This window comes from Misgurnus anguillicaudatus, chromosome 3 (genome assembly GCF_027580225.2).
Source record: "Misgurnus anguillicaudatus chromosome 3, ASM2758022v2, whole genome shotgun sequence".
In the NCBI taxonomy this organism is placed as follows: domain Eukaryota; kingdom Metazoa; phylum Chordata; class Actinopteri; order Cypriniformes; family Cobitidae; genus Misgurnus; species Misgurnus anguillicaudatus.
Genome location: NC_073339.2, coordinates 48,353,177 through 48,380,646, shown reverse-complemented (window position 1 = coordinate 48,380,646; position 27,470 = coordinate 48,353,177). Strand labels below are relative to the sequence as shown.

Genomic DNA, 27,470 nt, shown 5'->3' with positions numbered 1-27,470 from the left:
GAGTGAGATGTGATAAGAGTGAGATGTGATAAGAGTGAGATGTGATAGGAGTGAGATGTGTCGTGACAGTAGTGAAATGTTATAGGAGATTGGAGTGAGATGTAATAGGGGTGAAATGTGATAAGAGTGAGATGTGATAGGAGTGAGATGTGTCGTGACAGTAGTGAAATGTTATAGGAGATTGGAGTGAGATGTAATAGGGGTGAAATGTGATAAGAGTGAGACATGGTGGATGTGAGATGTGTCGTGACAGTAGTGAAATGTTATAGGAGATAGGTGTGATAAGAATGAGACATGGTGGACGTAAGATGTGTCGTCACAGTAGTGAAATGTTATAGGAGATAGAAGTGAGATGTTATATGAGTGAAATGTGATAAGAGTGAGATGTGATAGAAGTGAGATGTGTCCTGATAGGAGTGAGATGTGATAAGAGTAAGATGTGATAGGAGTGAGATGTGTCGTGATAGGAGTGAGATGTGATAAGAGGGAGACACGGTGGATGTGAGATGTGTCATGACAGTAGTGAAATGTTATAGGAGATAGGAGTGAGATGTGATAAGAGTGAGATGTGATAGGAGTGAGATGTGATAAGTGTGAGACATGGTGGATGTGATATGTGTCATGGCAGTAGTGAAATGTTATAGGAGATAGGAGTGAGATGTAATAAGAGTGAGATGTGATAAGAGTGAGATGTGATAAGAGTGAGATTCAATAGGAGTGAGATGTGATAGGAGTGAGATGTGTCGTGACAGTAGTGAAATGTTATAGGAGATTGGAGTGAGATGTAATAGGGGTGAAATGTGATAAGAGTGAGACATGGTGGATGTGAGATGTGTCGTGACAGTAGTGAAATGTTATAGGAGATAGGTGTGATAAGAATGAGACATGGTGGACGTGAGATGTGTCGTCACAGTAGTGAAATGTTATAGGAGATAGAAGTGAGATGTAATATGAGTGAAATGTGATAAGAGTGAGATGTGATAGAAGTGAGATGTGTCCTGATAGGAGTGAGATGTGATAAGAGTGAGATGTGATAAGAGTGAGACATTGTGGATGTGAGATGTGTCGTGACAGTAGTGAAATGTTATAGGAGATAGGAGTGAGATGTAATAGGAGTGAAATGTGATAGGAGTGAGATGTGATAGGAGTGAGATGTGTCATGATAGGAGTAGGATGTGATAAGAGTGAGATGTGATAGAAGTGAGATGTGTCGTGACAGTAGTGAAATGTTATAGGATGAGATGTGATGTCAGTTTCACGATGGTCTTCTCAGTTGGGTTCACAGGACTGCTGGTCATCTACCACATGTCCTGATTTAATCCTTAAAGAAGTCTTGTCTGGGAACTTCAGCTGCTCATGTGCTCTAGAAACTAGGTCAGACTTTTAACTAGTTTCTTTGAAAGGAGTCCATGTGCTCTCAATTACTGCAATGTGAAGTCTCTGTGCTTTCAGCGTGAACTCAATTCACAACTATTCAAACACTAATCTCAAATCTATTTATATCTTGTCTGGATGTGTACAAACAACCATAGAAAGACATTTTCAGGATTGTATATGCAGTGGTGTGACAAATCAAATGAAAGGAACGCTACTCTAGAGAGCACTTAGACGACTCTTGCTGTGAAACAATAGAGCAAACAAGCCGCAGAGGTGGGGGACTCGAGTCACATGACTTCATTTGAGTCTGACTCGAGTCACAATTTTCAAGACTTGCGACTTGTTTGATTAAAGTATGAAAATGACATGACTTTGACTTGAGAACAAGTTACTTGAGACTTTACTTGACTTGAAGGGGAAGACTCGACAATGACTTGAACTTATAATAAACAAACAATAAATTCATTAAAATAAAATGTATTATTGTGACGTCAGCACCACTAATCAGTGTCTATGCCTTTAACGCTGCAAAACTCAAACCGTGCCAAATATGTCAGGTGCCAATAAAAAAAGATTTGCCAGATGCAAAATATGCAACGCAAGAATATCCGACAGGACAACCACAAGAACCATAAGGAAAGAAAGTCATCTCTTTATAGTCAGTTTCACTCTATAACGATTACTAATGTAATAAATTAATCTTTCCTGTTTGTCATAATTTGGCCATGGTTGCCTGAATTTTTATGTTGATTGGCATCTTAAAATAAGCGGGCCGCTCAATATTACATGTAGGATAATGTCTGTATTAAATGTGCACATTTTCAAGTGTTTGTGTGGAAAATTTAAAGCTTTTTGCTTGCAGGTGATCCATGGTCAAGAGGCACAACACACGGTTTGGCTCTTATGTAATTCGATTCGGATTGACACGCAAATTTAAATAGGAAAAGTTTATCATTTGCACATGTTTTCAAATGGACATTGGACTTGACCATGTGTGACATATCCCCACCTCTGACAAGCCCTATAAATAAACCATCACTAACTAGCAGATATTTCCCAAGATTCATGGTTAGTTTCAGCTGTATGTTCATCTGGCTGTTGGTAATGAAAAACTTGAATCCATCAATACAGATCTTGGTCTAATGGTTTATTTCTAACCCAGTAGCTGAGATTCAGAAAGACTTCAATCCAGTTTGATTTCCCAAACACATCGAGTGTCCTGACGTCACAGCAGAGTCGAGTTTCACTAACACGCTGCACCGAGACAAAACAGTAAATCTCTTAAGAAAAGTAGGAACATGAAGAAACGCTTTATTTCTTGTTCTCACATGCAACCGCAAATCTCTCTCAGCTGCTGTAGATCTGTTCATCTGCAATGTAACAATGTTTTATATAATAACAGACCATCAGAGAGACAGATGATCTGATACAGACATCATGAATTTATACTAATGCTATGTTAAAAATTTATTTTTACATGTACTGCTGAATTTGATCACTCGTCAGGTTAATGGTGGAAGCTTTGAATATACATAATGCACATATAAGTCCATCACAGTACATCTGGGGTTTATACTTTTAAGTTTAATGTAATCACTCACTTGTGAGCTTGTGTATTGGCTGAAATTCATACAAATATTTAAATGACAAATCAAAATGTGTACATAAAAATCATGTTAAGGTCTAGTGTATGTAATTAATGTATCCTGTTATTATATCACTACACACACACCGCACATAAATAGCACATTTCCACAGAAAGACCATGGAAAATATTAATATGAGAGAGAGAGAGAGAGAGAGAGAGAGAGAGAGAGAGAGAGAGAGAGAGAGAGAGAGAGAGAGAGAGAGAGAGAGAGAGAGTATTGCAGTGTGATAACCTCAGAAATGTGTTTATAGTCTGCAGTAAGATGACCATCATCACCACAGTTTTGTAGGAGGTCCTGAAGGATTCAGGAGCTCAGATATAAATGTCTGACACTCCTAAGTAATGGATCTGTGGAAAATCCAAGATTTAATTTGAGCACAACATCAGGATTAACTCGACCGATCGCACAATCTTCCAGGAACTGAATGAGCCGTATGGAGCTTTGTGTTTCAAAACAAACTTGATTTCATAATGTTTGTATGTCTGCCCTATGACAGGATCATCCTTCATCTCATTATTCATTCAGAGTGTTTACCAGATATTAAGTCCATAATTGTTTTTATAATAAGGGACATCATTCATATTCATGCAGTTGTTGTTGTTCATTGGTTGAGTTATTGGTCAATGATCTTCATACTGTTTTATAGTTATATATGAAATGAAAAGAGAAATTCAATTTAAAGGAATAGTTCACCCAAAAATGAATATTCTGTCATCATTTACTCACTTTAATGTTGTTACAAACCTGTCTAAATGTCTTTGTTCTGATGAACATGAAGATACTTTGAGGAATGATTGTAACCAAACCGATCACAAACCCCATATAGACTTTCACAGCATTCTTATGATCTTACTATAGAAGTCAATGGTGCTTCTGTGAGTAAAGTGAGTAAATGGTGACAGATTCATCATTTTTGTGTGATCTCTTTAACAATGCATATTTTTTCTCAAAGCACACACTGTTCAGTATCTACCATAGAATTATTTTGATATTAGTTTATTTACCATCTACTCTCACCATTCCAGTTGGTATGTTGGCAAAAACACTTCTGTGGGAAAATATTTGCCCTCATCACATACTTATGAAATATTTATCTGGGGAGGATAAAAACAAACTGTGTTCATTTGATTCAGAGGAAAATTTTCCACTGTTTACTGAGAGACTGCACAGACTTTACCCAAATACTGATAGGTGACCTGTTCAGCTTTATGACAATATTTACAACAACACTTTCTCATGAACATACAATGTGAACTCATAGTTGGTGTTAAATGATCAATATTTTAGTAACTCTTTCATATCTGACCTAAAAATCTCATAGGCAGCTTTACTGTTCTCATAAGAGGCCAAAAGTCTTAAAAGCCAAAGAAAACACAGATAGCTTAAGTGTCGTCTCCCGGCGGGATTGAATTGCCACCGGGCTCGCAGCAGACGTTTGTGAGACGAATGAAAACCGAAGGCCGGCGTGGGATGAGAGCTCTCTTTGTTTACCTGCTTTGGCTTTACACTTTAGTCCTGTATGTGTGTCCAGATGGCCCACGCACACTTCTGCACATCTGGAACATGAATTCAAGCGGTAAGCGGACAAATGTACTGTATATATACAGAGATAAATGTCATACACACAATGCATGCACATCCAATTATGATTCTAAACACAATCACAAGCAGAAATCCAAACACACGCGTTCACACTTTAGTATCTGCTGAGATGTCATTTTTCCTCTTAGATGATGATAATGTACAGACACTTTGACAAGAATCACCCTGTTCGCTCTTGACCAACAGGAAAACAGAATCTTAACTCATCTTCATATAGTGTGGATTTAACCCCATATCATCCATATGAGATGACTTTATCTGTTATGTGTTAAACAGGTATCCTGCATTGAAAGGATTTTAGCTCAGATGTTAGTTTGTAGATCTGCTGTCATTGAAAGCAAGTGTGTTTGGTCTAGCATGAAAATACTTGTTACATTTATAATTATAAGGACACCTGTAATATTTATAATCTGATCTCTAGATATCTGTCACATACAGGTGCAGTGTATTCATTTTTTAGCATGCTTTGTATTTACAGTCGGATCTCTCTCTCATCCCATACGGCAAACAATACTTTTATTTGGCCAAAAATATGTTTTAAATATATGCGAAATACATTTTGTAGAAAGTAAAGCTTAATTAAATATTTTTGTTTTAAAATTGATATATAAACATCATATTTCAAAGTGTATTTCAAAGACAAGCAATTGCAACCCGTATGGCAAGAAATGTATGGCCAAATATATTTTAAGTTCATTTTAAATATTTTTGTAATTTAAAAGTTACAAATATTTTTGTAACATAAACAAAAAACAAAGTGTTTTTTTAATGAGATGTGAATATATATCCATGGTTTAAAATAAAATATGGAGGATGACATAGATGTTAAATGCTTTAAAATATATTTATGTTTAAAATATCTTTAAAAATTTACAAAAATGGCCAAAAAATATATTAGTAAAACATATTCCAAAATATATTTCGGCAAAGGTATTTCTTGGCATTTTTGTATATTTTGAAATATATTTAAGCAATATCGCTCGAGTAGGAGTGTGATATAGCTCTATATCATCACGGCTGTGATTAGGCCGGAGTCAATCACAGCCGTGATGATATAGAGCTATATCACACGACTCCGAGAGCGATATTGCTTTTATACAACAGTTCGACGGCACACGTTTGAAAAACGAAAACTAGAAAACAACAACGGAGTTATTTTAAAAGCCTCTTCGTTTGAGAACTACTTCTTCCGCCACGGATTTGAGGGCAGCCAGAATGACAGGTAAAACTTTCGGCTGCTTTGAAGCTCATAACAACTCAATGGACGGAAAAGCCGTTACTTTATATTACCGTTTCTTGGTCACAAAGTGTAGTTTTAAGATTAGTTCAGTCGAGAATATATATGTATTATATTTAAATCTGCAGTCGATTAGTAAAGATAGCGCCTGTTTGAACGTTTGCTTAGTGAGATTCGGTACGAATGAGAACCAAAGCATGAGCGGACATCAGTGTTCACTCGCCCCGCTGACCACCTCCGTCTCTGGGCTACATCTCTGACAGAGATACCCTGGCTCTCATGTTGGCCTTGTTTGTTTATGATGGTCAAAATGAGATCAAATCAGCAGTATTTGGTGTCATGATCAAACTATTACTTGTTTTTTAATTCACATTTAGTGTCTTTTGTGTTGTTATTGTTTTGGCGCGAGGTAAAAGTTAATAAAACTATACTTGTGTAACGTTACTATTGCTTTCTCATTTATTCTTAACGTGATACGAGCACTCGATTATTATTATTAAACTTTGTTCTTGTCAGTACTATATAAAACGGTCTTTTATAAGTGTCAGAGAGATGTTTTGCATGTTTTGCAAACTCAATCCAGACACACACACGCGCACACACACACACGCACGCACACACACACACACACACACACACACACACACATTCCGGTTTCCATGTTTTTCGGGGACATTCCATAGACGTAATGCATTTTATACCATACAAACTGTATATTCTATTCCCCTTACCTACCCCATTCCCTAACCCCAACCATCACAGAAACCCTTCTACTACTTCACATTTTCAAGAAACATCATTCTGTTTGATTTATAAGCTTGTTTCCTCATGGGGACATCAAAATGTCCCCACAAGGTCACAAAAACACTGGTATTCCTATCTTTGTGGGGACAATTTGTCCCCACAAAATGATAATTACCAGTTACACACACACACACACACACACACACACACACACACACACACACACACACACACACACACACACACACACAGAGGCGTCATGCCCATTGAAACTAAGGGGGCAGCTGCCCCCTCGGATTTTTGAGCCAAATGGATTTTGCAAGCAACCTCAAAAATAAAAAAGAGTCCATTAATCTTTTAATCTGTTTAAAATGCCCAAATTGTCAATTTTGTGCTGCATCCGTGTCACTTTTCAGAGTTTTGATAATGTTTTGATCGTGTACATTACTTTATTCTGGCGTCAGGCGCTGCAGTCGGCGCGCGTTCACGAGCTTAGCTGTTGCTGCTGGCTGCATTTGGCTATCTTAGGAATTAAAACGTGTAAGACACGCTCACAACATTTCCAAATCCCCAGTACGGTAATGTGTTGTTAACCTCCTCTGTGTAGAAATTGTATGGTTTAAAATGTGACCGTCTCGACCTATATTAGTAGCAGGGGCGGCGTTTGCGTATGGCAGGGTATGGCAGTTACCATACCCTAGCATTCAGACAAAACACCAGAAATCAACAGGCTATAATGATGCTCATTAAAGATCATTTTAAATATTTTCAGTAGAACATATCTAAACATTGGTACATCACTAATAAGGATCATTTACACGTGTGTTCGACTTCATGCTATAACACTGGAACCGACAAGCGGATGACATCAACGTGCCGCGAAAGCGGTTTGAAATCAAACTCTTCTGATGATTCCTCGACTCACCCTCGCGGTACTTTGACGTCATCAGCCTGTCGTTCTTGCTGCGCAGCTTGAAGTCGAACACAATCTATAGTGAGTTTCGCGCTGCAGGAGGTCTCATGTTGACCGCTGCTTTTATAATCTGTATTTTCGCAAGTAAAATCCTTTTTTTTTGTTTTAACATTTAAACAAACTCATGGTTCTCCCCCACACTCGCGCTTTGCATATTGCATATTCCAGAAGTAATGATTTGCTCTGTGGATAAATAAACATGTTCTCTTCCACTGGGAATTGTTGCGCGCATTTTTGTCCACTTGTGGAATAAAAACTGCACGACGACAAAAGGTAAGACTTGTTTTTGCATTTAGCTCTGTTATACTAAGAGTTTTATTTAGTGTTTTAGTTGGATATGTGTGCTCTATCACATCATTTAAAATTCTTTATTGTGTGTTTAGTGGTTTTGGCGGTTGTCGTGACAAGATTTGAAGGGATGTCATAGTATGTTTTGTTTTGATATTATTTTGTTTTAGTTTATGTGTTGCTGGAGTTGTAGTTAAGAATTATTTGAAAAGCATTTTAAATAACCATGATTTCTATTGTTCTATTGTTGTTTTTCATTTGCATTGCTTCCGTATTGTTGTCAGTAAGTGTACATCCTTGCAATCGTAGTATGATTTTGTACAGGTTGGTGGAGTATGTACACATATGTGGTTATAGATTCGTTATTTGAGAATGGCCTTCTTGTACGAAGAATTTTTGCCAGTTGTTGTGAAAAATGCATTAATGACAGAATTAAACAAGTCATTAAACAAAACGTAAATAAGACACATGCCGTTTCAGATGTAAATATGATGCCAATTTTTCATTAATCCGATTGAATAGTATTTGATATGAAAGTTAGTCAACACTTTTATTTTGGAGGTTTTTGCACTATGGCAGGGGCGTTTAGAATGTTAGAAATGTAAGTGCCATGGAAAAGACTGAAAGCTCTATAATATAATTCGTTTGATGTATGTGTATGCACAAATTTCTGTGAGCTTTGCATACTGTGCCCCCTTAAAAAAAATTGGTGCATGACGCCCCTGCACACACACACACACACACACACACACACACACACACACACACACACACACACACACACACAGATAAACACCTTGAGTTATCTTTATTGGTAACAGTCAGTAAAGTTTGTCAGCATGTGAAATTGTCTGGAAAATAGAAAACAGCAGCTGCACTAAACGAAGAGTTTATCTCAGATCTTTGAGCTGTAGTTGGTCCCAAATCAATACAACAAACAGCACGCTTCAACACAACACAAACACATCTTCAGTGGGCACGTACACTCATGTGTTTGTGTAATATCAGTGTAAATTGAATATGACCACGGCGGTGGAGTAATCACTGTTGGGTGTCATATTTTGGAAAATCTCGTGAATCACTGAGCTCAAATTCAACTTGTCCATGACATCAGGACAGAAACTGTAAGAATGTTCAGGACATTGAGTTTTCTCTCCTGCAGTGTTTGTGTGGCATTACACCAGGAGATGCAAAGTTTCAACACAACCAGCTTTATTTTCTGATAAATTAGTTTAACTGATTAAGTTTCAGATGTTTCTCCTAAAACAGATCCATAGACACTTGTTGACATACAGTATAAGTCAGTTCAGATCATTTGCTCTTCAAAGTGAGATCTTTGAATTCATTGCAGACTCTTAGTATGGCTCCAAAAAGAACCTTCAACATCTATTGCACAAAACTGTATTTATATCTAGAAACATATGATAATTTCAGAACCATCGGCATTAAATGTTTTGGAGAACCAAAACTGGTTCTTCAATGGCATCGCTCCAAAGAACCCTTTAAGAATCATTATTTTGAAAATCTTGAGCTCAGTTTGGGACACATTTGAGATCATACTCTTGTTTTTAAACCAGCACTGAGTCATTAAAGATGAACCTATTGGGTTGTAATTTAAAATATAGTATGCTGGGTTGTTTTAATCATTGTTGGGTCTAATATAAACATTTTATGATTGTATTGGGGTATTCATCCAGTGGCAGCCTGTGACTCTTTTTTTCAAGGGCGCACGATGCAAAGCTCGTCACAACATGTATTAAGCCTGTCATGTGTGTCATTTGTCATTTTTAAAATATGGGTTCGGGGCGTCATGTGAACTTATGTGCTTATCTTGAACTTATGTGAACTTGTCACACATCTTGTCAAAATAAATGCCTAAAGGGTTTATGATTTGCCAGATACTCTCATAATCTCATGTGTAATGAGAGTTTAGTGTTAATTTAGTGTCTTGCATGTATTTTGTGAATGTGAAGGTCTCTTTAATCATAAACTGTTTTGGCGCATGTGCAGCAGGCACTTATTTTGACAAGACACATGATGCATGGTTCACATGACGCAACAAACACATATTTTGAATTGGCACCCTTTGGAAAAAAAAGTCACCAGCTGCCACTAGATGTATCATTATACAAAACAATTCAGCTGTTTGATGAAGCACAATGTAAAAAACTTAATACAGCACTGTACATACAGATCTTTTATATAAATGTTTCCTGTTAGTTTATTGTCTCTGTTTAGTCTCCTCACATCTCATGTATGTGTGCTGCGCTATGGACACATTTGGCTCACACATGTTCTCCCCGAGGGTCCTGGAGGTCTGGGTGAGAACAGAACCACAAACCACAATAACACTGAACGCAGAAGAACAATCTTACTCTGAAGACTGAAGACACCCAGAAAGAAAGAGAGAAAGAAAGAAAGAAAGAAAGAAAGAAAGAAAGAAAGAAAGAAAGAAAGAAAGAATATTTTTTTCATATTCCAGTTTGATATCCTTAATATTGTATATTGTTAAATGTTGGTTCCATAGATAAAAGATTAAGATTAAACAAAAATCAGCCTTTTTCTTATTTTCTTTATTTCTAGTTGTTTGCAGAATAGATTTAGGTTGAATCTATCAATATGTGGACACATCATTTCTCATCCACAGAAGTTGTAAAAGTTTAATTGAATTTTGTCTGGTCAAGAGTTAAACCAGTCTTCTGTAACTGATGTGGTACTAATGAGAGAGCATCGCCCACAAACTTCCCTACTAAACATCCAGACTGCTAAGAAATGAGTGAAAAATGTGCCGTTCTCATCAGAGGAGCCGGAAAGCGTCTGTCTGAGGTCAACTGTTGCCTTTATTATATTGAGTTTATTACTGAGAGCTCTCTTTTAGAGGATAAATATCAGCTTCAGCACATTTGTGGTAAGGATCTTAAGTGCTTGTGTGAGTTTTGAGCACAGAAATAGCTTCTGATAATGAAATGTGTGATGTTTTTACTATAATCAAAAGATCAAATCTTCTGTTCACTCTCATACACATGACCGACAAGAGTTAAGAGTCTAAAATCTTATAAGTTTTTAGTTTATATGTGATAAGGTGAGTAGAAGTCATTTTATTTTTAATATACACATCAGCATGATGGTTTGCATAGCCTCTGAATATGTAAGAAGTCCCCCAGTCCACATTAAACATTATGCAAATGAGAAGAGACACTGAGTGATTAAAATGAAAGATCTAGAGTTGTGTTTTGGCCCGAGTATCAAAACGCCCTACATACCACATCCTTGACTTTCATCAACTCCAGAAAGATGACGTCTGTAGTGCTCGTGTGCTTTATTAAATTATTTCTGAAGGAAATGCGTTGTTGTTCTTTCCAGATTTCATCTGTGTTCTGATATAAAGGAGTTTTCTTGATGGAAAGATCTGTGAGGAACACACTGAACGAGTCTAAGTGAAAGAGAACAGCTCGTCTCAATCCACAAAGCCTCAAATGGGTCGTGTATCCAAACTGATAAGACACACAGTTAACTCTGCCAAAAGAACACATGCAGAAAAATAACTTCAACAAATCCGAAATTACATCATTTTAATTTTTTGAATAATTTTCAAGTAAAACACAGACATTTTTATAAATCACATCCAAGTTTTTATAAAGCGCTATCCAAGAAACCAATAAGAGAAGCATTTATGGACTGTTCTCACAGACGCCCAAACCAGGTCAGATTTGATGTCTGGATCTTCTGACGGCTTTGCTTGAGTTTGGGTTGTGCTCATCTCAGCACCAAAACACAGAAAACTTCAGTGCCACATGCAGGCCAAGACTTGCTCAATCCCATAAATAACCATGAGTGATCTCAGAGATCCTGTATGATCCCAAACCACCTGTCCATATCTCATGTGCTGGATCTTATCTCTTGTATTTCCAAATGTGATCCAGGCAGTGTTGAGGAACAAAAACAGTATAAAAAGTACATTTTAATAATTCTTTTTTTTTTAAATTAATCTTAGCTATCACAATTTATACTGGGCCTGTTGAATGCTTTATTCTGATTGGTTGAGAAAATCACTTCAAGAATAATAAACACTGAATTTAGTTTTGCTGTAAAAACAGTGTAAACAGAAAAAGAAAGGCCAATCTTTATTATAAAAGCAGACTTTCTTCATTCCACAGAAATATTACACAGCCTACGATAAATCATTATGTAGTATTTGCAATGTACATTAATATTTTCTTAATATTTGTTTTTAACTATTTTTAACAATGTGCTGCGTTACCGCATGTCAAAATAAGCACTTTGATGAACGAAAAGTGAATTATTGGAGGAAGTGAAACCAGCGCATTAAATTTGGGGTGGCCAGTCAGATGCCGGGGGGTCCCGTGGTTTCGGCACTGAAGATGACTGATACTTTATTACATTCAATCTCTGGTGTCAGCTGATATAAGTTGCCCAACCTCTGGTCTTCCATCCCATCATTACCAATGAAAACAACACATTGTGTGCTTTATGAGTCCTGTGTTGAATGTGACTGAATCTGACTTTATAGAGGCAGTTTTAGTCGTCTCTCAGCTCTCCATTCACAGTCTCAGCGGTAGTTTAACGCAAGCTTGACATTAACGCACCACAGCTGTGTGTCGAGAGGTGAGAACATTCAACCTCACATGAGCCTTTGACCCTATAGAGAAATAAATCTACTTCATCTGCCTGTTTCTCTTCTGTCTTCATCAAAACAAAAATATCAGCAATGATCAAGTGGGTTTGTGATCAAGCTGAGATACATTTTATGCATCTGAAAGTGTCTGTTTTTACTAAATAAATAAATATATAGAGAAAATATGCACACATCATGTACACATGATATGTTTGCATCTGTCTTTTCAGTTGGGACTGATGGGATTAGACATGAGAGAGTGATAAATCCAGACGCTCTTATGGCATCTTTCTGATGAATTAATAGTATATGTTGTTCCTGTTTCTTACATTACAAACTCTTGTGGAAGTATCCCAGACGGCATTTCAATGTTGATTCATCGTTAAATCAACGTCAAGGACAAGGTTGAATCAACATTGAATAACCTTTAAATTTTTGCCAATGAAATCAACGTTGATATCGCATCATTGTTTCAACATCTCACTTTCAATATGGGTGAATTACGTTTTGAACATTGATATATACATTGTTTTTGCTAATTGAATCAACATTGATATCGCTTTAGCATTAACCGCTGTATGAACGTTATATCAATGTTGAACAAACAACTGACATTATTTCAACCAAATTTCAATGTTGATTTTTAAGCATTTTATTCACCTTTTGCAACTGTTTAGCATTAATTGTTGTTTCAACATTGAAACAAAAACTGATGTTATTTTAATCATATTTCAACGTTAAAGGTCATATGCCTGCTGGAAAAGCTCTGTTGAGATATTATTTCTACACAAGCACACCTGAGTGCATCTCATTCACAGAAACCAGAGACACAACACCTGTGAAAACTCCTCTATCAACAATCATCGCAATCATCTGTCTAATGGTTTTTATATCAAGCTGTTGTAAAATGTTATTTAATTCCTTCAAATGTGTTTCCAGTGTGAATTTCTCTCTCCAGCACATCTGTCACTATAATGACGTTCCTTGGAATTCTTTGGAGATTTCGTGCAACAATTGTGGAAGATTTCACTCATATTTCTACAGCACTGACATTTATGAACGCAGAGCTGCGATAAAGAAACTTGTCAGGACAGACTTTTATTTGTGGTTTATATTTGTCAAGCCATGAGGGTCACTGGGGTTTATTGTCATTTCTGGGCCTCAGTTACACTGTAAAAAGTGAAAAGTTGGATCAACTTAAAAAATACTTCATCTAGTAAAATCTAAAAAATGTAAGTTATTTTAACTTAAAATTTTACTTTCGGTGAAAAGTTGAATAAACTTACATTTTTTCTGTGTTACCAATTACCAAGTATGTTTTTTAAGTTAAACCAACTTTTCACTTTTTACAGTGTACATCAAAGCAAATGCTTTAAAATAAAACATTCGACTTCCAATTCTACTTTTATATATTTTAAAAATATAGCCAACAGCAGTTTTTTTAAACATAACTGATGCAATATATCATTCTTTCTCAAATCAAAAAATCTAATTGCGTTTATGCTTCTTGAATTGAGCATTCTATGTAGTAATAAACACGTTTAAGATATAAATATAGCTCTTAAACTGTAACTGTACTGTTGTGTGAAATCAGTGGTGTTAGTTGTGTCAGTTTTAGATGAAGAAATATACAAACAATTGTTAATCTTACACACAACCCAAAACATGACAACGTTAACATTCAGTGTTTTCTTCAATGTCACGGGCACTTCTTGAGGTGTGAAGAAGCGTGTGTGTTTCTGACCGCACCAGCCGTTTCTTCACTGAGAGCCGATGGTCTCTTAAGATCAGAACATCCTGAACAAAACCCTCTCACACATCCATACAGCTGGCTTCAATGAATACTCACATCTTCTGATGCTTGAACGGTACCGTCACTTTCTTGATTTACTTCATCAGAAACTGAACATTTGGCTCAACAGAAAACAGCACAGATTCTTACAGATCAAGTGCACAGATGATGAATGTTTAAAACAAAAGCTCTTCCAAAAATGAGAATTCTTTCAATATTTACTCATCTTTGTGTTTCATGTTGCTCTTGTGTATATAGTAAACAATAAAAGTATCATCATCATTAAAGTATTTATGACCTGTGCACTATACCCAAGTTTATAACCTACATGCACTACTTTAATGGGGTTTGTATGAAGGGTTTGATGGTACAGATATCCACCCTCACATTGACTCTCAGAGAGAAAGAGAAGCTGGGAAGTGTTGTTAAATATTTCCTCTGGTAGGTTAAAGGCAGGTCACTGTCTGTCATGCAGTCTTAATCCTGAACTGATTAAGAAAACATGAGTCAAGATATCTCAGAAGATCATACAAGAACCCTTCAGAGTCTTTAAGCAGTGAGTTTTCCTTTAACGCAGAACAAATATTGTATCTCAGAATCACTATAAGAGCCAACATTTAGTTTGAAATGATTATTAATATCATATCAGGTTTACATGCATGGGTCAATATTGTACAGAACACATGTTGGGTTAATAAATAAACCAATGCTGGGTTGTTTTAATGCAGTGCTGCGTTGTTTTAACTCATGGTTCGGTTAACAACAACCCAGCATAAGGGTTATTTACTGTATAAACAAACATGTGTTCTGTCTAATATTTCCCAGCATTGGGTTCAAAATATTTATATTTGGCATTGCTAGCTGTGAAAAGCCTTTCTTCTACAAAAAAGAAATACATTGAAGAAGAGTAAATCAGTTTAAGAATATATTTATTGATCTCATTAGTTGTAAATAAAACAAAATAGGCAGGATTGATTTCAAAATGCAGCTGAATTATAAGAAACGTCTAGATACATAAAACAACCATACAAATTGATATTGGCATTTACTGTACCATCAGATATAAAATATGGACTATAAGGAAACACAGAGCAACAGATCAATGCTGCCATCTATTGAAAGTTAAAGCCACTTACCTAAAAGCAAAAAACAATTAAATTATTTATTTGATAAAAAATAAATGAGTGACCACTTCAAGCTCCACCCACCTGAGCAGCTTAAGCTCCGCCCTCTTGTGTTCTGGCTCCTGTGGTCTTGTCTCGGGTCCTTCCAGGAATGTCTGAAATTCAACAAGTCCTTCAGCTTATTGTTCACCACATGCAGTCATTATAGGTTTTTATTGCTGCTCTTTTATATAAGTCTCTTCTGTCTCAGAACGAGCAGGATTGTTAATAAGCAGATTTAACAAATGCCATCTGGAAAAAAGTTATATAGAGAAAATAAAGGAAACTATTATTTTTGTTTGTTTGTTTGACACAGTTTTTCCTTATTAAGTTCTTTATTACTTTTTCCATAAAATGTATTTACCTAAAATAAGAGGTTTGCTGCTGTCTAATAATTTGCCAATTCATCGTCACATGTGCAGTCAGACATAACATTACTTTATTGAGCTCTACAGTTAAATCTATAAAGGTTACCTACATTAAGTTTAAAGGGAACAAAAATCTGACTTTGTTTTGGTTAACCATTCTCTAGAAAGGATGTGAACAATTAGCTAATTGAAAATTGGCTCCCCTTGTGATGTCAGAAGGGGATCTTATTATAATAATACCACCCCTTAATCTGCAACCACGGCACTGACATTTAGTGCAGACATCAGCTTATTTGCTTTTTAAAGGACACACCCACAAACCGGCACATTTTTCCTCACATCTACAAAGTGACAATTTTAACATTCTATAATAAATTATCTGTGGGGTATTTTAAGCTAAAACTTTATATACATACTCTGGGGACACCAAAGATTTATTGGACATCTTAAAAAAGACTTGTGAAAGTACTTTGGGAATTATGGGAATTTTATGTGAATAAAAAAAAAACCAAAACTGCTTTAATAACATCAGTGTAATCACCTCTTTGAGAGGAATTTGCAGAAATGTACTCTTGTCATTTCCTCAAGCAGCTTTGAGATGTCTCACCGTCAAAATTAAAGACGTTCACGTTTATTTTACTTTATTGAATAAAGAAAACTTCAACTCCCACAATGCACCGCGGGACATATAACAGTAACCGGAAGTAAATATCGCCGTATCCACGCGGTACTGTTTTAAAATAATGCGCTGGACGCAGGGAGGGTAAGAATTGTGTTATTATTAAGCATGAATCTAACTTATATTCAAATGCTAAATCTAATTCTATTTTTAAATATAGCGTAAGTTTAATGCTTACATGATTTGCCGTACAATTGCTATCTGTACTATAGTAAAATGTAAAGATTTGCAGTAAGGGCTGGCGCAAAATGCGGCAGCGGCATCTCGCAACAAATGCGGCAGCGGCATCTCGCAACGGCACTTCCGGCGGCATCTCCAGCAGCCAGGGACTTTTTTCCGGCACCAGCCAGTACAGCGTCATCTCGTGTCATCTTGTAGCGGCATCTTGAGCAGCCAGAGGCTTTTTTGTAGCAGCCGTGTCTGTTTGTAGCAACTTTTGCTCGCCAGTTACATAAATCAATGTAATATTTCACTTTAAAACTACATTTAAAAACAAAATAATATTATATACTGCCATTTGTAAGCATTTATCATGAAATTGTTAATATATTGTAGGATTTTGTAGCGGCATCTCGGGCATTCAGGGACTTTATCCGGCTGGCTGCTATAGGGGCATTTCGAGCAGCCAGTGACTTTAACCAGCCGCTTCTCTCGGGCAGTCAATGACTTTAACCGGCCGATACAGGGGCATCTCGCGCGCCATTTCGAGCAGACAGTGACTTTAACCGGCCGCTTACTCTACAGGGGCATCTCGGGCAGTCAGTGACTTTAAGCAGCCGCTTACTCTACAGGGGCATCTCAGAGCGGCATCACGGGCAGTCAGTGACTTTAACCGGCCGCTTACTCTACAAGCGCAAAATGCGGCAGCGGCATCTCGTAGCGGCACTTCCGGCGTCAACTCCAGCAGCCAGTGACGCTCCCCGGCACCCCGCAGCGGCATCCCGCGCAGCCAGAGAATTTCTTTCGCAGTGTGGCTGTTGGTAGCAACTTCCGCGGGCCAATTACATAATTTCACTTTAAAACTACATTTGAACTTTCATTTTATCATGAAATTTGTTAATATAGTAGTATTAATCTCCAGCAGCCATGGACTTTTATCCGGCAGTCCGTGACTTTCTCCAGCAGATGTCGCTCTCTCTGTCTGTGTGTGGATATATATATATATGGATATGGATATGGATATGCAACATAATGAAACGTTTTTATAGTAAAAATTAAAGGATTGCAGTAACGAAGACACCCTTCAGCTCTTGCTGTTGTTCACTGTTTATTAAATAAGGTTTAACGTAAAAAGTTTGGCTGGAGAACTTTTATTCATCCTTCCAGCTGAGCAGCTTGGGTGATCGAAAGGTGTCTGCCAGCCAGGGATCGGGTAGAAAAGAATATCGGTGGGTAGGGGAGATGATGAGAGGAGCATTGGCCAAATAGGGAGACAGTTGATAGACACTTATAAAAGGAAGTGTTTTGATGCGAGGGGCGGATGAACCTGACGTTCTGGTGTGGTGTAAATGCAATGTTGCACTGTTTGATTGTAAATGATAAAATGTAGCAAATAAATATAATTAAATGTGTTTTGTTAGAGATGTCTCTGTTTCACTTTGCGGTTGTAGCCTACTGGGCCTGGCCCATTTTAACTTAAAAACAATGTTTAAAAAAATGGGTCAGCTAAACTTTCAAAACCTGTGGGCCGAACAATTGTATTTTGTTGCATCAAATCAACATATAATTATTAAAAATATAAGAAAACATGCGTACATTATTTTGTGTCCCAAGCGAATAACCAAAAAGTGGGCCAATTTGTGCCAAGTTGCATAATTTGTGTGTGTTATGTGTGGTCGCGTTTGCTCCTGGAATCGAATTGGCGCGAGCTCAAAATATATTTGGAAGCCTACAGGGGCATCTCGTGCGGCTTCTCGAGTAGCCAGTGACTTTAGCAACCGGCCGCTTGACTCTATAGGGGCATCTCGGAGCGGCATCTCGGGCAGTCAGTGACTTTAACTAGCCGCTTACTCTATAGGGGCATGTCGGGCAGTCAATGACTTTAACCGGCCGCTACAGCGGCATCTTAAGCAGCCAGGGACTTTAACCGGCCGCTTTAACTCTACAGGGGCATCTCGCAGCGGCATCTCGAGCAGCCAGGGATATCAGCCGTTACTGTTAGCAATATACAATATTATATATTGTCATTTGTAAGCATTCATTATGAAATTTGTAAGTGAGTTTCTGTTGCCTGTACATCAGAGAAAGTTAGCGCTGCAGGTATATGCGCTACGCGCGTGTGTGCTGAATTACTACACTTTCTGATTCAATCAATCACAGTTAGTTGCAGACTAAATCAAACTTATAAATCACATGCTTTAATAAATGCTATAACATATGAATATAAGCTGTTATTCGGTTAATATGAGTAGGCCTAAGTTAATATGAATCCGAGCTGTATCTCCAGCAGCCAGATAACTTCGCAGCCGTGGCTGTTTAGCAACTGTCGCCGCTCGCCGGCCTAAAACATTCTGTTGCTGCACTACATCAGAGAAAGTTATTCTGTTTTGTGTATTGATATACAGGCTGCTGCACTATCATGCCTCGAGATTTACTGTTTAGTATATTGGTGCTGCTCCCAAATGTAAATGTTAGGAGCATCAGCAAAATTTTGGATCATCCATTGAAAATTATAAGAGCACGCTAACTTCATCATCCTGAAGATTAAAAGCTTGAACATTCAAATTTGATCTTAAATTATTTTATGTACTTAAAATGTGTAGATTCATGGGGCCCTAAAAATGTTTTAACTTTTATTTTAAATGAAGATTTAAATCATTGTTTTAAATTCAGTTTTTATTTTCACAAATTCCATTTTTCTGTTTTAGTTTGTTTTTTTTTAATTTCTAGATTCAGAATTTTAACTTTTAATTTTACTTATTGGTTAATTACATTTCACGTCTCAAACGGCATGTTTAATAAACTGAATTCATAATTATATTTTTTTAAATAATCAAATAAAAAATATATTATACAAAAACATTATTTTTTAAGTGTTGCATAACAAAACTAAATTAAAAATGAAAGTACAAATCTTTTGAGGGTTATGAAATAAATGAATATAATTTAATATCACTATTTTTAATATTTTAAAAGTACATTTTGCATATATATATATATATATATATATTCAACCTCATTACGTTTACAGACATTTATTTTAAGGGTTTGTCAGTGTGTTTTTGACGATCGCATTTCTTAATGAAACAGCACGAAACTGAGTCATCCGTGTAAAGTATTATTGGTCTCTGTCATTGTTCCACAGTAGGCTTATATGTGATTGTTTCGTAAAGAAATTAAAACAGGTGGCACCACAAAAAATATTTGCATTAGCACAAAGGCTTCCAAAATTTGAGCTCGCGCCAATTCGATTTTAGGAGCAAATGCGACCACACATAACACACATAAATTATGCAATTGGGCATAAATTGGCCCACTTTTTGGTTATTCGCTTGGGACACAAAATAACCCATGTACGCATTTAACTGTTTTCTTATATTTTTAATATTTATATGTTGATTTGATGTAATAAAATATAATTGTTCGGCCTACAGGTTTTGAAAGTTTAGCTGACCCATTTTTCAGGCTACAACCGCAAAGTGAAATAGAGACATTTTTAATAAAACACATTTAATTATATTTATTTGTTATATTTTATTATTTATAATTAAACAGTGTAACATTGCATTAACATTACATTAGAATGTCAGGTTCATTTGCATTTCGCCCTAAAACATTTTTGCATCATCTCCCCTACCCACCGATATTCTTTTCTACCCGATCCCTGGCTGGCAGACATCCTTTCGATCACCCAAGCTGCTCAGCTGGAAGGATGAATAAAAGTTCTCCAGCCAAACTTTTTACGTTTGTCTTTAAGAAAATGAAAGGACTTTGAAAAGTTATGCTGTGAACTTGTAGATTAAAGGAACTACATATTTTTGCCAGAATTGATGAGCAGCGATTCATGCTTTATATTTTGTACACAATTAGGCTACAAATTAAACCTTATTTAATAAACAGTGAACAACAGCAAGAGCTGAAGGGTGTCTTCATTACTGCAATCCTTTAATTTTTACTATAAAAACGTTTCATTATGTTGCATATCCATATATATATATATATACATAATATATATATATATATATATATATATATGTATATATATATATATATATGTATATATATATATATATATATATATATATACATATATATATATATATATACATATATATATATATATATATATATATATATATATATATATATATATATACATATATATATATATATATATACATATATATTAGGGATGTCCCGATCAGGTTTTTTTGCCCTCGAGTCCGAGTCCGAGTCATTTGATTTTGAGTATCTGCCGATACCGAGTCCCGATCCGATACTTCTATAATACATAAAAAAAGAATAAATAAAAGCGAAAAAACAGAACCAGGATGTTCCTTATGTCATGCCGCACGCATTGCTGTTTCTGTGTGGAGTCAAAAGAGTCTAACTCTGTGCCAGCGCATAACTACAGATGTGTTAAAAAATAATGAGAATATATATAGTATATGTACAGGGGTTAAATTGGGATTTGTTTTGTGGGGATGCTCTGTTGGGAGGAAGGGTTCGAGGGGTAACATGTTTAATCCTGATGACAGCAAAGCCACTGGTGTGTTTCAATGACATTTTGGACCTCTGATAAGATTTTATAACTTTCAGCTTTAAAGCTGTGCCACATGTTGACCCAAACTTTAAAACCTGAACTTTAAATTATGCAAATCTATGTGTCTGACACCCTATATGCATTTGTTGCACATGTCATTATGCACAATTGATCAAACTTTGAAGGAAGTTATAAGAATCAACCTCCTTGACTAATTCTAGGCATAAGATAGGCTACCCAGACTCAATTAACAAGAAAAACATCATACTGATTCAGCAATATATCTTATAAATTAGCCATAGAGATTCCCTAAGATGGTCAGCAGTTAGTTATAAAATACCTATAGTTAGGTCGTAATTAATCTGTATAATCAAAATACATTATTTTATTAAACTATACAATCAGTTGTATCCAGTTATCTAGTTGCAATGAGATGAGTGACATGGCTAGACATACTTTAATACTTTGTTTCTAGACTTCTATTAAGTTTTCTCCACGTGGGCACCATTCTTACCTCTCTCTCTATCTCTCATCTCTACAGTATCCTGCGCGAATGCGCGTTCTTGAGGTTCTGAGTGAGACGCGGAGCTGCGTCTGAGCACATGGTGACAAAAACGATCAACGCGTCGTTTAAATGAGCGGTTCCTTCCTTTCCTTGTCGTGGGTTCCTTGCACGCACGAGTGTGAAGCCTATGAATTAATTTGAAAGCACGTCAATAGGCCTGCTCGCCTTCACGCGGCGCCGCAACAATCGACAGCCGGGCGACGCCAAACCACCGCGAGGGTGATCCGCGAAATCATACGGAGGAGTTTACTTTTAAATCGCTCTCGCGGAACTTAGACGTCATCCGGCTGCCGGTTGCTGCGGCGCCGCATGAAGTCGAACAAGCCTTTTCTCTTCTCATCAGTTCACACGCACCAGCGCAGCGCGTACACTGGCGCGGAGCAGAGCGAGACCTTAATGGATTTTAAACCCTGCATATGTATCCGAGTCCTGATCGGGAGGTAACGTCCGATTCCGATCGAGTCTGAAACCACGTGATCGGGGCCGATTTCCGATCACGTGATCGGATCGGGACATCCCTAATATATATATATATATATATACATATATATATATATATATACATATATATATATATATATATACATATATATATATATATATATACATATATATATATATATATATACATATATATATATATATATATACATATATATATATATATATATATATATATATATATATATATATATATATATATATATATATATATATATATCCACACACAGACAGAGAGAGCGACATCTGCTGGAGAAAGTCACGGACTGCCGGATAAAAGTCCATGGCTGCTGGAGATTAATACTACTACTCTATTAACAAATTTCATGATAAAATGAAAGTTCAAATGTAGTTTTAAAGTGAAATTATGTAATTGGCCCGCGGAAGTTGCTACCAACAGCCACACTGCGAAAGAAATTCACTGGCTGCGCGAGATGCCGCTCCGAAATGCCGGAGAACGTCACTGGCTGCTGGAGTTGACGCCGGAAGTGCCGCTACGAGATGCCGCTGCCGCATTTTGCGCTTGCTGTCTCTCAAGATTTGACTAACTTAACGTTACATCTAATATATTTTGGTATTTAACTTACGTGTCATTTTTATACTTGTAAGTTCATCACATCCTTTACCACAGTATTTACTTAGACTCATGCCGTGTTTATCTGGTAGGTTGATTTAATGTCCTGGTTAGATATACTTTTGGACTCAATGATAGTATCATGGACATTTTTTGAAGCACTTTGCAATACCGTTACACGTTAGTTTATTATTGTAGCAAGTTAGCTCAACAGAAAGTATAACGTTATATCCTATCATGGTATTACCACCTGATACATCACTGAACTATGGTACAGACACAATGGTCTTTTGTAAGTCAGCTAAATGGTTATGAATGTATGAAACTCAATGAACTTACGGGGTCATTATTGCAGAAACATGTAGAAAGATGTTTATTTGATGGACTGGTTTTGTTAAAATAAACCTCATGTGGACGTGTCAGATTTATAGACTTCATTAAAACATTGTAAATTTGACTTCTCTTAGTCTTCTGGTTTTTAGGGCAGCTCCGGGCTTTTAAACATTCACACTATTGAGTGCCAAAACACAGAAAATAAAACCATAAAACCTCATCAACCCCTGTTGCGTGTGAACAGACATTTAAAACCAGTTTGTGCCCAGTTTGTCTGATCTGTGGTTCATTAAATATATGAGGCCACCCATACAAAGACCAGTTTATAATAAACATTGTGCTTTCTTAAAATAAAACACACTTTTCTTTGTTATATTTATTATAATACTAAAGTAGGTTCTGTACGTGTTGAATTTGTTTTTATAGTGCAACTTTAACTTAAACATATTGCATGTTTTTGTGCAGTTTTTCTTAGCATTTATTATTTTATATTTCTCATGTGTACTTTTTTTTTTACAGATACTGTGTCTGTTAGCTTAGAAACTGGTGGGTTTTGATAGGGTGTGAGCTTTTATATGTAAAGCTGTGTATCATCTGCATAGCAATGAAAACTGATGTTATGTTTCCTGATAATGTCTCCTAGAGGCAGCATATATAATGAGAAAAGGATAGGGCCTAGAACAGATCCCTGCGGTATGCCATATTTAACCTGAGAGTGACATGACTTTTCTTCATTTACATAAGTAATAGCAGTTGTTTAAATATGATCAAAACCAGGCTAACACCTTACCACTGATGCCACCATCGTTTTCTATTGTGTAAGATTGTGTGGTCTATAGTGTCTATGAACTTCTTTGGTGTAGGTTAAGAAAGATAGATCATATGTCCTCCTCATGTGTCTTTAACTAAACTCCAGTGTCTTTTTCTCTTCGGTGTAGTTTTTGTCCTATCATCAGTCCCTGTCCTCATGTACCCGACACCTCTTTGCTCTCACGCGGGCCGTGGACCTTTCTCTGATGTGTATGAACCGGCTGAAGATTCATTTCTTCTCCTTGATGCTCTGGAGAAAGATGCTGACAGACTGAAGGGAATCAGGTGAGGACCTGCATCATGTGATTCATGAGCTACATTCACACTTCATCAGAATGTCAGTCGTGTTTAGAGGTAAATTCACTTCTGTTTATACACACTTCACTTATGAAAGAGGTTTAACGCTGTGCATTCTGACTAATTCTGATTTTTACAGTTTTCATTCACTTAATAGTGCACTTATAAAATGGCAGTACTGTAACACACATTTGAGAGAATTAAAGTAAGTTTAGTGTTGATATGCAGTGTGGTTATTGGCTTTACTAATGAGTTAGAGAAGTGGACTGAAACTGGTTTTGTCACAAAAGTGAAGTATTGTTTTGTGTCGTCAGAGCCTCTGTGTGTCTGGAGGTGGGTAGCGGCTCTGGGGTCGTATCGGCTTTCCTGGCATCAGTCATTGGGTCAGATGCTGTTTATCTGTGAGTATATGAGAGAGATTTCATCAAAATTAGAGTTGTGTTGTTTTAATGGTTTGATTTTATTGTGGTGTTTGTTGTATAGATGCACAGATCTGAACCTGACTGCGGCTCATTGCACGCTCGAGACGTCTCAGCGGAACGGCTTACAGCTGCAGCCCATCGCCACTGACCTGGTGAGATAAACCCTCCTACAGCTCATATTAAATACATGAAAAAGAACACATCGCTCTGAACACACGTGACCACAGTATTTGACAGAAATGTGATGCATTAGATAATCCATCTGTTCATAAAGGTAAATACACAGCATTCCCATGGTCGTGGAAAATCTGGACATTTTATATCACAGCACACATTACAGAAAATCATCATAGAAAATCTCTTTGTGAATCCAGACTTTTAAAGATTTGATTCAGTATTTACAAATGACATCAAATGTGTAAAAATGACAGAGGATAAACCAAACTTTTGCTTCATTTTATTTCACACACATTTGTCTGTCTGATGTTGTCTGTGGGGTGTTTTTGGTGAGTAAATACTGTATATACACAAGTGTGTTTATTGTGTTGTGTGTCACAGGTAGATTGTCTCTTGCCCAGATTAAATGGAAAAGTGGACGTGCTCGTTTTTAATCCGCCGTATGTCGTCACACCTTCAGAAGAGGTAAAGCTGTATTTAACGCTGTCATTTTTATAATCTTATATTTGTAAAGAGAAAATGTCAGTTGTGAGCAGACACACAGCTTATATTAATGTCATGTTTTGTGCACACAGGTGGGCAGCCGTGGCATTGAAGCGTCCTGGGCCGGTGGTTTTCGGGGTCGAGAGGTGATGGACAGATTTTTTCCCATGATTCCACAGCTGTTGTCTGATCATGGGGTGTTTTATCTGGTGACTGTATCTGATAATAACCCAGGTAAGGCAACACACTATTTGTACTTTTTAATACCTCGGGTTATTTCTTTAAGTCAGTTGCTTTAAACTTTGTGCTTTTCTTACAGTTTTGATTGTTGTGTTTTTGCCTCATCTAGAAGAGATCGTGGCTCTTTTAGGAGAATTGGGGCTGAAGGGAGAAGTGTGTTTGTCCCGTCAGGCTGGACGAGAGAAACTTTTCATCCTGCGCTTTAATAGATGAGAGGATCATTAGCACATGAAGACTGTAAAGCACACGTGTGTGTGTGTGTGAATATATTGTATTTCTCATCTGAGGGATTTCTTTAAACAGGTGCACAGTAAAAACTCATTTCCTTCTAAATGTACAAAATTAAATTCTTTTATGAGCATCACTATATAAACCAAACTCTTTTACTGTTTTAACACAAGAACTGCTGGTAAACCATCGGTCGTTTGTTTTTCTGTAAAGCATCACTGAACACACTTATAGTGTGACAGATGGGTCAAAATAAACCTATAGGTCATCATCAATGTATTGAATGCATGGATGTATAATGTGTTTTTTCTGTATGTGTAATAAAAGACCTTTAGGTTTGTGTTTCATGTTAAATCTTCAGGGTTGGTGAGGTTCAAAAACTCAGAATTATTGAGTCAAAAATCTTTTTATTTGAGATCACTTTTTTTACTTTTTTAGTTTAGTACAAACAATGCATTGCCCTGATCACAACATTAAACAATAATATGTATATTGTATTGTAAGGTATTGTTTTTTTTTTCAGTGTAACTGCGAATTCAGTGTCTCGTCTCTGTCATGTACACAAATCCCTGAGGTGTAAAGTATTTTTATTCAGTTTTCTCTGACAGTTTATAAAACCATGGGAGGGACTTCATATAACACCATCCTGAACTCCTTTCTTTATGCACTTCTTAAATTTTGTCTGTGATTAAGTTTACTGCATTGCAACAGTGAAAACTGAGAAAAGCGCTATACAAAAAAAAAATGTATTGAAAAAATACAACACTGAAAAGCAGGACGTACAACTGCATTTGCATCAAAACTTTATGTTTTTTGTCCAGTTGTTTTTATTCAAATTTTATATGATGCCACCTCATATTAAAACATTGATTTAGAAAGAAACATTTCTGAATTTATTTGATGGGATTTTAATAATGCATTTGAACTTTGTTATTCTGTTTATTTAAATATCAAATTTCTGTAGTTTTATAGAATTGAAAATTAATTTCTTGGTCAATCACAGAGAGAATAATCAAACCTGTATTGTTTTAACTCCCTATCATTATATAATCCAACACATGGGTGGTCTTCAGTTTTCTCCTAACTAGGTTTAGTTAATCTCTCCACCACTCTTACATTATTAAGGACATGAATCACACTTTAGGTCTTAAATCTGTGAATAAAACACCTTTGTTCGTTCTTAGTATTTCGAAGCATACGGCAAGAACACATTTCAAGTATAATTTTGAAAATATTTCAAAATATCTTAAAAATATATGTACTCAATTTTTTTTTTAAATACGATGTTTTGAAACGTTTACAAAGATGTATTTTTTACCAATATTTTTTAAAGCGTTATATTCAATTTTCATTGGAAGACAAATGTTGTATGTTACAAACCTGTAAACAGTTTGAAAAATATTAAAATTAAATATTTTTAACAGCAAAAATATAATTTTATACTTTTTATACAAACTTTATATTAGGCCCAGGAAAAATGTATTTCTTGCTGTTTGTGATGAAATTTGTTGCCCTTGAAATACATTTTTAAATAAATGTTAATATATGAAGGTTTAAACTAATAATTTCAAATTTGAAAATATATTATTTAATTAAGCTTTACTTTATACAAAATGTATTTAGCATATTT

The 27,470-nt window shown here is 36.2% G+C and overlaps 1 protein-coding gene across 1 annotated transcript; it reads left to right on the top strand.

Moving 5' to 3' along the window:
* Nucleotides 1-16,505: 16,505 nt before the first annotated feature.
* On the top strand, nucleotides 16,506-26,337 carry hemk2 (HemK methyltransferase 2, ETF1 glutamine and histone H4 lysine). The gene is made up of 7 exons (XM_055206259.2): nucleotides 16,506-16,592; nucleotides 24,122-24,278; nucleotides 24,605-24,691; nucleotides 24,774-24,864; nucleotides 25,271-25,354; nucleotides 25,465-25,606; nucleotides 25,722-26,337. The coding sequence occupies exons 2-7, from the start codon at nucleotides 24,151-24,153 to the stop codon at nucleotides 25,823-25,825; spliced, it is 636 nt and encodes a 211-aa protein (XP_055062234.1). The 5' UTR covers nucleotides 16,506-16,592; nucleotides 24,122-24,150; the 3' UTR covers nucleotides 25,826-26,337.
* The last annotated feature ends 1,133 nt before the right edge of the window (nucleotides 26,338-27,470 follow it).

What these genes read in the sequence shown, in the direction of transcription:
- hemk2 (XM_055206259.2), top strand. Translation starts at nt 24,151, where the DNA reads ATGTACCCGACACCTCTTTGCTCTCACGCGGGCCGTGGACCTTTCTCT. An exon ending in GACAGACTGAAGGGAATCAG is followed by an intron (nt 24,279 to 24,604) that starts GTGAGGACCTGC and finishes TTGTGTCGTCAG; the next exon opens with AGCCTCTGTGTGTCTGGAGG. An exon ending in AGCCCATCGCCACTGACCTG is followed by an intron (nt 24,865 to 25,270) that starts GTGAGATAAACC and finishes TGTGTGTCACAG; the next exon opens with GTAGATTGTCTCTTGCCCAG.